Source organism: Paroedura picta, chromosome 1, assembly GCF_049243985.1.
Source record: "Paroedura picta isolate Pp20150507F chromosome 1, Ppicta_v3.0, whole genome shotgun sequence".
Lineage (NCBI taxonomy): Eukaryota > Metazoa > Chordata > Lepidosauria > Squamata > Gekkonidae > Paroedura > Paroedura picta.
In genome coordinates this window covers 15,482,855-15,495,191 of record NC_135369.1, presented here as the reverse complement: position 1 = coordinate 15,495,191, position 12,337 = coordinate 15,482,855, and the positions used below count along the sequence as shown (strand labels likewise).

Below are 12,337 nucleotides of genomic sequence, written 5' to 3'. Positions count from 1 at the left end.
CCTCCACGTGCAGCCAGCTGGGTGACCTTGGGCTAGTCACAATCCTGGTAGTTCTGTCAGAGCTCTCTCAGCCTCACCTACCTCACAGGGTGTCTGTTGTGGAGAGAAGGAGGGAAGGCGATTGTAAGTTGTTTTGAGACTCCTTCAGGCAGTGAAAAGCAGGGTGTAAAAACCAACTCCTCTTCTTCGTTTAGGCTCTGCTTTTCTTCCCAGTGGAGGCATGAAGCAGCTTACCTCAGTCTCCTCTCCTCCATGTTATCTTCACAACAACCCTATGAGGTCTGTTAGGCTGAGAGTGTGCCCACTGCGCCCAGCAAGTCCCCCAGCAAGCTTCCCGAGGCAGAACAAGAATTCGAACTCGGGTCTCTCAGATCCTACTCCAGCACACTAATCGCTACATCACATTGGTAGATTAGGATGGAAGACTAAGAGGGGACCTGGGTTCGAATCATCGCTCTGCCATGAAGCTCACTTACAAGGGAGCGGGCCACTATGGCGTGCCAGCCAGAAAGTGGCCCAGATGGTTATGTTCCCTCTTCCTCCAAGCCCACCTAGCATGACAGGTCCTCTCGTTTTGCATAATTCTGCACACCTGAAAATTAAGTTTGAAGAAATCGGGTGATTTGAACACAGAACTCCCAGAGGAACTCTGGTTTGGGCCTTAGGCAGGCTTAGCTAATAATAATAGCGTTTTGGCCACATGTCCTGTAAGGCAGGGGTAGTCAACCTGTGGTCCTCCAGATGTCCATGGACTACAATTCCCATGAGCCCCTGCCAGCAAACGCTGGCAGGGGCTCATGGGAATTGTAGTCCATGGACATCTGGAGGACCACAGGTTGACTACCCCTGCTGTAAGAAGTAGAGGATCTCCCATTCAGTTATCTATGTGGTTTCTCCGGTTTCTACTCGATTCTCTTGTTTTGGACTAGGAAGGAGGTTTTCCTCCAGGTCATGCTGATCATTTTGACTCTGAGAAGTTTATGCCTTCTCCTGCCCTGTCTGGTTTGATTCCTTCAGGGCCTACCAGCCTATTCAGGAAAAGCACGTGTCAACAACTTTGAGGGTGTGGGAAGTAGCTCCTCTGTGGGAGCTGGGAGGAGCCTCACAGAATAACCCACACACCCTTAAATAACCCTGCAGGGATGTTTCCTCACAGGGGGCTGGACTAGGGTTGCCAGCTCACCCACCCTCAGAGGTGGGAGATTCCCCATGGCTGGAGAGCTTTCCTGAAGGAGGAATTACAAGGAGCAGGAGGGAGGCCCACTTGACGTCACCAGCACGTCATGGAAGCGATGCCATGACACTGCGGTGACACTCTGGCATTTGGGCAAAAACTCAGTGGTAGAAGCTGTTTTCACCATAGAGTTTTTACCCAAATGCCAGTGTTGCCACGACATCACAACATGATGTCATCATTTCTGGCACAGGACAAAAGTCACAATGCCCACCTCCCGCTCCAGGTAAGTCTGCCCCCCCCATATCCCGCCAGTTTGCAACCCTTGGCTGTACCCATTTTACAGTTCACAGTTTGAAACTCTCCATCACTTCAGACAAGAAGATGATAGGCAGACAGACAGACAGACAGATACAGGAAGTGACAAAAGGTAGCTCTTGGAATCACCAGAACCTCTATGGTAAAGCAATCATTTCCAGCAATACCTAGAGTTACCCTCTGTCGCTTCCTGTATGAACCAGTAAGTACACAAGGCTGGGTTTTTTCCTCTGCTCAGATCAGCTATGGACAACAATATAGTCCACCTTGCCTAAATAGTTCCTTTTGGGGCTAGGGGTCCTACTTTTGGCTCAAAGTGGCTGTGGAGGGCAACAAAGTCTCAAAAAAAAAATCAGCTTTTTTCTTTCTCCCTCCTTTCCCTGGCAGAAATTCTACAGGCACTGCTAGTCCAGACAGCGTTGTGAAACTGAAGTTCCAGACCTCCCCGTACCAAAGCCTTCGCCGCACCCTGCTGTGGGGGGAGAAGACCGGCCCCAACCTGGGGCTCAGCATCGCCAGCGCAAAGCCCACTTCCAAATACGCCCTGTACGAGAGCCACGTCGGGGAGCCGCTGCCGCTGGAGCGCATCTGCCGGGGCCCCGACGGACGCTTCGTGGTGCAGAGCGAAGCACGGCCCCGGGAGCGCTTGGCGGCCATGCTAGAACGCTGTTCCCTCTCCCTCGCCTCCTCGGAGAGCAGCGTGAGCCAGCTGGAGCCTTACCTGCAGGTCTACCCCTCCGCACGGCCCGAGGAACCCGTGTGGCAGAAGAGCGTCAACCTGAGGCCTAAGAACTCAAGCCAGGCCCGGCGCGATGCCAAGGCTTCCGGCTACCGCCAGGGCCGCTACTTCGACTACAGCAGCAGCAGCCCGGCGGAGGAAGCCAAGCCCTTGTGCATCGCCAACATCAGCCCGGTAGCCACCGTGTCCTACAGGGCCGCCGAGCAGCATACGCCGGCCAGCCGGGGCTTCGAGGGGCAGCTGGACGCGCCCGCTGCTGCTGCTGCTGCTGCCCCTCCCCTCTACCTGGGAAGCTCTTCTCCGCCAACGTACTGTAGGCCTCAGGGCCAGGGGAAAGCAAACACCTCAGCCCAAAGCGGGATCCTGCAGTACTTGAGCCTCCCCTTTTTCAAGGAGATGAACGTGGATGGGGACTGGCCCCCAGAGGAGGCCAAGGAGGGGGAAGGGGAACAGCTTTTCACGCAGGCCCTGCCCGAGGCCGCAGCTCCAGACGACAGGGAACTCACGCTGCTAGGAGACGAGGACAAAACCACTTGTCCCGTTTACATGGACATACAAGCCATCCCGGATTCCTCTCAGGAACGCGCTTCACCTAAGAGTCTTCTACGGCTTCCCGACCTGGACGCCGGCCCAGCAAAGGCCGCCTTGCCGGGCACCTCTGTCTGCCCGAGTTACCTCAGCTGCGCCGCGGAAACGCCTCAGGAGCCAGGGCGGTGGGCACGGCCGCTCCCGCCCCCCCAGCCCCTTGAGGACAATAGCCGGGCGGAGACGGCGTACGTGGCTCTCCCCCCGGAACGGGACTGGCTGCACACCCCGGAGCTGCCCCCGGAGCTGCCCATGCCCCCCGAGGGACACAAATTCCTCACCGCCGTTCCCCCACCGGGCCTCCCCACCGAGAAGCCGCTGAGGGGCAGCCTTACCAGCCAGAGCAGCGGCCGCGGCAGCGTGTCCTTCCTGAGACCCCCCTCGCTGGCACCATCCTTGGGGGGCAGCTACCTCAGCTCCCCCTTTGGGGAAATGGCCAGTTGGCAAAGCAGCCCTGTCGGAGAGGACTACAGGAGCAAACCTTCTGTCCCTGCCGTCAGCAAAAGGTGAGAAGGAAGGAGGAGAACCAGGAATTGTGTAGGTCGTTTCCGAGGTGAGCCGAGTAGGTCCACAGTAGAAAAGCTGGATTTGAGTCCAGGAACATCATAGGGAGCAACAGGGTAGGAGCTTTGGAGAGTCAAGGTCCACGTGGGTCTTCAGCACAGGACGGGTGATTAAAACATGCGATTTGCTACCAGGGGATATAGGGATGCCCAGAGATGGAGACAGCGATAAAAGAGGACCAGATCATGGTTGCTAACTGTACTGACTAAAGGAACCTCCATGTCCAGAGGCAGTAAACCTCAGAATCCCATTGCCAGAAGGTGACTTTCAGGGGAAGGCCTCAACATCTATGGACTGTTATATTTCCAGAAGAACTGGTTGAGAGCACTGTGTGAGGCAGGAGGCTAGACTAGATGAACCCCCACTGGTCTGACCCAGCAGGGCTCTCCTGTGTCCTTATGAGGGGAAGGCCTCGGCCTCCCTGCCCTGTTGCTGGCCCTGCAGAGGGACTGGCTGGCAAACTGTGAGGCAGGATGCTGGACTAGGGGGACCATCTCTGGTCTGACCCAACAGGGTTCTTATGTCTTTAAGGTGCTATTTGACTTCAACATTGCTCTAAATTTGAGTAGAATTTTTGTCTTGGATGCGGCTTCCCAGTGACAGAGCAGGATAAAGGAGTGCAAGTTCGTAGTCCTTGGGGCTCTGCAGATAAATGGAGTAAAGGGCCCATTGTCTGCTTAAAACTACAGCAGCCTGGCTTTCAAGCAAACAGGATTCCCAATAAGAGGTTTCCTGTGGCTCACAGAGGAACTTGTACAGATGGTTTTCTGAATGCGAAAACTTTCAGCTGGTTTCAGTTCACCTTCCCTCGATGCACATTATGAATTTTATTTCCCTCCAGAGGTGGGTTCTGAGCCTGGCGAGGATTTGTCAGTTCCTAGATCTTTCCGAGTGGCGCGGAACATGGAATTTCACGAGAGGTTGGCGCCTGGCCCCTGGGAGGCTGGCCGGCAGCAGAATTCTGGCAGGGATTTTCCTTTCCCAGCGCTGAAGAGTCCTCTGTGCCACCTGTCAGGGGCTGGATGTGGCTCTGCAGGAGGACCCAGTGCCAAAAGAGCAGAGAGACTTGGCCCAGGCTGGGAGCGGCATCGCCCATCCACAGGATCCTATTCCAAGGTGGCAAAAGGCCATTGGGGATCATTTGGTTTGCTGCCGTCATCCCTCTGCTGCCCACAAGGTGGAGCCTTCCTTCCAAACCCGGTTCTATCTGTCAAGTGTTTGGAAAGGGACTGAACCTCTGAATTTCTTACAAGGAAAATGTTTGGGCAGTTTCACTTTTACGTTTTATTATGACTTTGAACTGATCCGTGCAATTAAATCCAACAAGATGGATTGGGGGGGAAGACATTTCTGCACAGGGACATTCGATTGGTGGTTTTCCACCCAAATTTGGCTACTTCTGAAGACTTTGTTTTCTGTTTATCATAACTTTGTCCTGTCCCTTCACAACAGAGTGTTCATAAGGCCTCCTACTCCTCCCGTTTTATCCTCCCAGCCATCCTGAGTTGCAAGGGGGTGACTGGCCCAAGGTCAACCAGGGAGCTGGAACAGGGATTTGAACCCGGGCATCTGGGGTCAAAGAGAGACAGTACGGTGTAGTGGTCAGAGTGGGATCTAAGAGATTCCAGATTCACATCCTCCCTCTGCTGTGGAAGCTTGTTGGGCAGCCTTGGGCTAGTGGCACCTACCTCACAAGGTTGTTGTGAAGATAAAGTGAAAGAGACAAGAATGACGTGGGCCGCTCTGATGGTTTGCTGTAAGCCGCTTTGTAATGTTGTAAGCCACTTTAGGTCTGGCTTGATCCCCCACTTTTCTCTATTCTGCCAGTGGCTGACCTTGAGCGAGTCTCCGTTCTGTCAGAGCTCTCCTAGCCTCACAATCCTCACAAGGGGAGAGAAAGGGAAGGCGATTGGAAGCCGCTTTGAGACTCCTTCAGGTAGAGAAAAGCGGCATATAAGAGCCAACTCTTCTTCTTCAGTAATATCTAGGGTCTCCCAGCCTCACCTCCCTCACAGGGTGTCTGTTGTGGGGAGAGGAAAGGGAAGGGGAATGTAAGCCACTTTGAGCCTCCTTCAGGTAGTGAAAGGCAGCATGTAAGAACCAACTCTTCTTCTTCTGCAGTAATCTCAGGGCTCTCTCAGCCTCACTTCCCTCACAGGGTGTCTGTTGTGGGGAAAGGAAGAAGCCGCTTTGAGACTCCTTTGGGTAGAGAAAAGTGGCAAATAAGAACTTTTTCAGTAATCTCAGGGCTCTATCAGCCTCACCCACCTCACAGGGTGTCTGTTATGGGGAGAGGAAGAAAAGGTGATCGGAAGCTGCTTTGATATTCCTTTGGACAGTGAAAAGCAAGGTGCAAATAACCCAGCTCTTCATTGGGAGATATACAGAGTATAGATATCAAAATTGAGCGAACCAAAACTGAGTCCAATGAAACCATGCCGCCCTTCTTCTACATAGCTACATCTGTGTTCTCTTTTTCTCAAGCTCCATGAGTGCCAACGTGGTTTAGTGGTTAAGAGCAGCAGCTTCTAATTAATGTGGTTTAGTGGTTACGAGCAGCAGCTGAGAGCCAGTTTGGTGTAGTGGTTAGGAGTGCGTTCTAATCTGGCATGCCGGGTTCAATTCTGCACTCCTCCACATGCAGCCAGCTGGGTGACCTTGGGCTCCCCACAGCACTGATAAAGCTGTTCTGACTGAGCAGTGATATCAGAGCTCTCTCAGCCTCACCTCCCTCACAGGGTGTCTGTTGTGGGGAGAGGAAAGGGAAGGTGACTGTAAGCCGCTTTGAGCCTCCTTCGGGTAGGGAAAAGCGGCATATAAGAACCAACTCTTCTTCTTCTTCTTCTTCTTCTTCTAATCTGACAAGCTGAGTTTGATTCCCCGCTCCTCCCCATGCAGCCAGCTGAGTGACCTTGGGCTAGCCCCAGTCCTGATAGTGCCAATAAGAACCAATTCTTCTTCAGTAATCTCAGAGCTCTCTCAGCCTCACCTATCTTCCAAGGTTTCTGTTGGGGAGAGGAAGGGGAGGCAAATATAAGCCACTTTGAGACTCCTTTGGGCAGTGAAAGGCAGGATATAAAAAAAACAACTTCTTTTTCAAATGATCCCCTTTGGTTGGTTGGTTCATATTTATATATCCCCCTCCCTTTTGGCTCGAGGGTGGTTTACACCGTAAATAGAGAAACGCCAATACGATACAAGTTACTGGCATAATACAAAAGCCTTCAGGAACCCACAACATATATATCACTTGCAACTGATAACTGTTTTGACAGTAAAGGCCTAACCTTACAGACTGTGCATTAAACTGCAGTCACGGACATTTGCCAGCCTTTAGGCGTGTTTCCCCCAGGAGATTCACTCGACCTTGGGGCTTGCTTGGGTGACCTTGGGCCAGGCACATGCTCTCAGCCTAACCTACCTCGCAGGATTCTTGTGAGAAAAACACGGAGGGGAGGAGGAGGAGGAGGAGGAGGTGGGGAAACGTATCAAAAGCAATCGAGGGAAACCGAATTGGGGCCCAGGCGGCCCCTGCCGCTTTCTCAGCCCTCCTGTGCCCTGCAGTGAAACCTCCCCTTTGGTTCCTCTCCCCGCCAGGAGGAACACTTCCGTGGACGAGAACTACGAATGGGACTCGGAGTTTGCCCTGGAATCAGACTTGCTGGACGCCCTGCAGCTCTACCGCAGCGGCCATCCCAGAAGACCCGTCTCCACCATCGCTGCCCACGAACTGGAGAAACAGAGTGAGCGTGGCCGGGGGGAGGGGGCCGGTGCGGTGGAAGTGAGTCAGAACAGTCTCTATTCGCCAAGATGAAACCTCCATGTCTGTGCGCAGTCTACCTCCAAATGCTAGATGCTGGAGTCCAAACAACAAAATAAGGGTATTGCCTTCACGGCCCCTGGCTTGTGAGCCCCAGGAAGACCCCTTGCCTGGCCACTGTGGTCAACAGGATGTCGGAGCAGAAAAATATTGGACTTTGGCCCAATCCAGGCAGGCACCTCTTGCGTTCTTTCTTCGGTGGCACTTTCCAGACAAAAACGTGCCTTCCGAGACAGCCGAGAAAGTTCAGCATGCTCAGTTTCCATTCAGCATAGTTGCCTTTTTTGACTTTTTTTACCATTGAGAAACCCCCTGAAACACTCTTTGGGGTACGAGAAGGCCCAGAAGTGGGGCGATCGTGCAGAAGACAGCTGGGAAGCAGAGCTGTGGACACGCCCACCCTGGGCCCCTCCAAGCCCATCACTGGCCACCTTGGGGGTGGGGGCAGGCTGACAAGACCATATATGGTCCTTTCACCTGACAAATGTTTGACAAATTTAACAAACATATATATGAAATCAATTAACTCCTGCCCCTTTGGGAAACCCTTCCAGGGCCGTCAAGACACCCCATTGTTCCGAGAAAGCCTGCTGTGGGTACATAAAACGAGACCAAGAGTTATAAGGACCAACCCGGAGGGGGGAGGTTGGGTTTGTGTATTTATAGGAGTTTTTATGTATTAGGGGTTTTTATCGATTATATGTTGTTACCCGCCACGAGACTCATGGGAGTGGCGGGCTATAAATCTAATAATAATAACAACAGCAACAACCTGAACTAGGAGACCTTTGACACCAAGACAAGGCAGGGGATCCTTAGCTGGTTTTTGCACCCAGCTAGAAACCCCCCAGCGTCCTTGGGCTGGCGTCCTGGCTAGGAGGGGGCTGATTCAGGGCCAGCCACCCATCAGCCTTCCTCCTTCCAGCCAGGGACAGAAGCTGGCATGACCCTCCTCCAAGTGAGCATCGCAATGAGTCCCGCTTAGTGTTGTGCGTGGCGGTGTCCAAATCAGTCGATTTGTCAGCCGCCGCCATGCACAACCCTAGTCCCACTTCCCCTGGCTGGAGGGAGCCCCTCTCCGTTTCTGACCCTCCCACCGTTTTCTCCCCTCTGCAGGTTCCAAGTCCTCCAGCGAGAGCGGCGGCTCGCCCTCCAACTCCCAGTCCGTGGGGGCCTTGGACGGGTCGGCCTCGCCCGCGCCCAGCCCCGAGGAACGCTGCGCCGCCCTGCGCGAGGAGTTCCTGGCCTACCGGCGCCGCCGAGAGGCCACCCAGCAACGCCGGCAGAAGCTGGGCTCTGGCCGGAAGCGCGGGGAGGAGCGATTCCAGCAGGCCACTTTGCTGTGAGGAGACGGCGGGAGGCCCTCCAACGACCAAGCTTTGCCCTGCCACGAGAGGAGGAGGAGGAGGAGGAGGAGGAGGGAAGAGCGGCAGTGCCCGTCCCAGTCCCTTTTCGGCTAGAGGCAGGACGTCCTCTAGTCCAGAGCTGCAGAGGAAGACTGTGTCTCCCGGCTCCACCGGCAACGGAGCAGGGAAGCCGAGGGAGAGGGCCGAGGGAAAGGACCGGGCAGCGGCGTCCATAACAGGAGCGGATGTGTTTCACTACTGGCTTTGTGGAATTTTTTTAACGGGGGGGGGGGGTGTTTTGTAAAACTTAACATTAAAAAAGAAAACTTGTGTTAAATACGGAATTGTTTGGAATTGGAACGATGCCATTCTCGGGACCCAGGTGGGTTAGAGTGTTGGTCTGAAGCAGCAGAGCAGAGTCCAGCAGCACCAGTGGGTTCATTTGCCCTCTCACTCCATCTGTCAGTCTGAACTGATTCCTTCCATTCCGTGGCGTTGCGTCTGAGGGAGGGCGCGTGCACACGAAAGCTCAGCCCTTGAATGAAACTTGGTCGGTCTGAAAGGTGCCAGCTTTTCTCGGTTTGTTCTCGGGATCCCACACCCTTCCCTGAGCAAAGGTAGAAAAAGGTAACAGAACCCTCAGTGGGTTGGAGGGGCTGTGGCTGAACGATAGAGCCTCTGCTCGGCAGGCAGAAGGTCCCCGGTTCAATCCCCACCATCTCTCTTGGGGAGGGGCCTTGGCTTGGCGGAAGAACATCTGCTCGGCATGCAGAAGGTCCCCGGTTCAATCCCCACCATCTCTCTTGGGGAGGGGCCGCAGCTCAGCGGAAGAGCATCTGCTCGACATGCAAGTTCAATCCACCTCCAATCCCCAGCATCTCTGTTTGAAAGGACCAGGCAGTGGGTGATGTGAAAGGCCTCCACCTGAGACCCTGGCGAGAAGCTGCTGGTCTGAGTGGTCAATATTGACTTTAGTGGGCCAAGGGTCTGATTCAGTTTAAGGCAGCTTCAGGGAGCGTATTCCACTTGCAGAGAGTCTCGAAAGGCTGGGGCTCCTCCAGCTTGCAAGCAAAGACAATGAACAGGAAACAACAGTAGAGGCCTAGAAGATTACAAAGAGGGTGGGGAGAGGAATTTGTTTTTCTCCCTCGTAATAAAAGGGTGCTCAAGGGTCAGTTCTTGAGGAGGACTGGCAGGACATTCAGGACATACAAAAGGAAGCATTGCTCCACACAACACATCATTAACTGGTGGAATTCACGACTGCCAGATGGAGCAGCGGCTGCTTGTTTGTGCTTCTTTCGCAAATGACCAAGGAGGAAGAGACATCAGGAGAGCCCTGCTGGGTCAGACCAGTGAGGGTCCATCCAGTCCAGCCTCCTGCCTCACACAGGGGCCAGCCAGTCCCTCTGCAGGGCCAGCAACAGGGCGGAGAGGCCAAGGCCTTCCCCTCATGAGGACACAGGAGAGCCCTGCTGGGTCAGACCAGGGAGGGTCCCTCCAGTCCAGCCTCCTGCCTCACACAGGGGCCAGCCAGTCCCTCTGCAGGGCCAGCAACAGGGCAGGGAGGCCGAGGCCTTCCCCTCATAAGGACACAGGAGAGCCTGCTGGGTGAGGCCAATGACCTGCTGCTGAATGGATCGTTCTTTCCAGGAAGGGATCCAAACCCCTGTAGGGCTGGGGTGGGGAGAATCCAAGCACCTCTGGTTCAGATCCACCTGGGATAAATAAAATTCCCTTCCTGACTCTAAAGCAGCGGTCCCCAACCTTCATCTGGTCGGGGACCGCCTCCGGGGGTGGGGGAGAGCCAGCTGCCGCAGTTGCTCAAAAACGCGCATGCGCGGAAGTGCCGCACATGCGCGTTTTGGCCACCAGGTGGCACTAACACGCATGCGCAGAGTTGCCGTGCGTGCGCGTTTTGGCCACCAGGGGGCGCAAATGCGCATGCGAGGCAGTTCCGCGCGTGCGCGCTAGCGCGCCGGCTGCCGTGCCGGCTGCCGTGCCGGCTGCCGTGCCGGCTGCCGTGCCGGCTGCCGTGCCGGCCTCTTTCCCCCCCTCTCGCTGCAGGGGGGGAGGCAGGCGCGGCCGCTGGCGGCCCGTTACCGGGCCGCGGACCGGGGGTTGGGGACCCCTGCCCTAAAGGAAGCCTTTCAACACAAAGGCTCCTTGTGAGAACAAAATATTCATATCTGCAAAGAAGGTCTCTTCATTCATTACTCTGCTCTGGTTCGGCCTCACTTGGAATTCTGTGTTCAGTTTTGGGCACCCCAATTGAAGAGGGATGTAGACAAACTGGAGCGTGTCCAGAGGAGGGCAACAAAGGTGGTGAGGGGTTTGGAGACCAAGATGTATGAGGAAAGGTAGGGGGAGCTTGGTCTGTTTAGCCTGGAGAGGAGACAACTGAGAGGGAATCTGATAACCATCTTCAAGTATTTAAAAGGCTGTCATATGGAGGATGGAGCAGAATTGTTCTCTCTTGCCCGGGGGGGACGGACCAGAACGAATGGGATGAAATTAATTCAATAGAAATTTCATCTAAACCTCTGGAAGAAGTTCCTGACAGTCATAACGGTTCCTCAGTGGAACAGGCTTCCTCGATAGGTGGTGGGTTCTCCATCTTTGGAGATTTTTAAACGGTGGCTGGATAGCCATCTGACAGAGAGGCTGATTCTGTGAAGGTTCAAGAGGGTGGCAGGTTACAGTGGATGATCCATAGGGCTGTGAGTGTCCTGCATAGTGCAGGGGGTTGGACTAGATGACTCAGGAGGTCCCTTAGAACTCTAGGATTCTAGTGAAAAGCGGGACACAAAAAAAACAGCTGCTCTACTTCCTATTCTGTTATTCTAATTACTGTCTCTGCCAGGGATGAATGTTCCTTCTGCTGGTTGCCTGCTGGTGCATTGCGCCTTTTATGTTGGTGAATCCACTTTTTGCGATTCCCGAAGTCGCACTTTAAAATGGAGGATGTAGCGAGCTGGTTGCTGCCCAGACGCTGCATGTTGGCGATGTCATCTGCAGGGGCTGGAATACAGCGACTCCTTTCAGCAAACATTACGCTACATTTCTCGGGTGCGGAAATTCCCAAGAATTCCCTGACCATTGAGGAAGTACCCTGATACGGTACTGTATGAGTTTAGAAGGGACGTCCTGGGTCATCTAGTCCAGCCCCCTGCACAATGCACGACATTCACAACCCTCTTGCTCATCCACTGTGCCTGCCACCCCCTTGAGCCTTCACGCAATCACTGGTGTTGAGTCACTGATGTTGTTTTGCCTTCTTCAGTGAGATCCTTAGAACATTCCCTCGTAAAGAATCATGGCACGTCGACTCCATAAGGAGGGCGGGGAATTAGAAGAAGAAGAAGAAGAAGAGTTGGTTCTTATATGCCGCTTTTCCCTACCCGAAGGAGGCTCAAAGCGGCTTACAGTCGCCTTCCCATTCCTCTCCCCACAACAGACACCCTGTGGGGTGGGTGAGGCTGAGAGAGCCCTGATATCACTGCTCGGTCAGAACAATTTTATCAGTGCTGTCACGAGCCCAAGGTCACCCAGCTGGATGCATGTGGGGGAGCGCAGAATCAAACCCGGCTCGCCAGATTAGAAGTCCGCACTCCTAACCACTACACCAAACTGGCTCCTTGATATCTTCTGTTGGTAAAATAAGAGTAAAAAGTGTGTACTCACAGAAACCATCAGTGGTAAAACGTCTATTGAGGAGACGACAGAGAGGGGATCCGATAACCATCTTCAAGTATTTAAAAGGCTGCCATGTAGAGGATGGAGCAGAGTTG

General features: G+C 54.1%; 1 protein-coding gene across 2 annotated transcripts in view; it reads left to right on the top strand.

The window, feature by feature from the left end:
* IGSF9 (immunoglobulin superfamily member 9) overlaps positions 1–8,883 on the top strand; it is an 88,657-nt gene extending 79,774 nt beyond the window's left edge. For both annotated transcript variants that reach the window (XM_077323399.1, XM_077323391.1), the window contains exons 19-21: positions 1,880–3,322; positions 6,978–7,123; positions 8,317–8,883. In XM_077323399.1, the coding sequence (XP_077179514.1) occupies positions 1,880–3,322; positions 6,978–7,123; positions 8,317–8,546 (1,819 nt within the window). In that variant the 3' untranslated portion in view covers positions 8,547–8,883. The remainder of the gene's footprint in view (positions 1–1,879; positions 3,323–6,977; positions 7,124–8,316) is intronic.
* Positions 8,884–12,337: the final 3,454 nt, after the last annotated feature.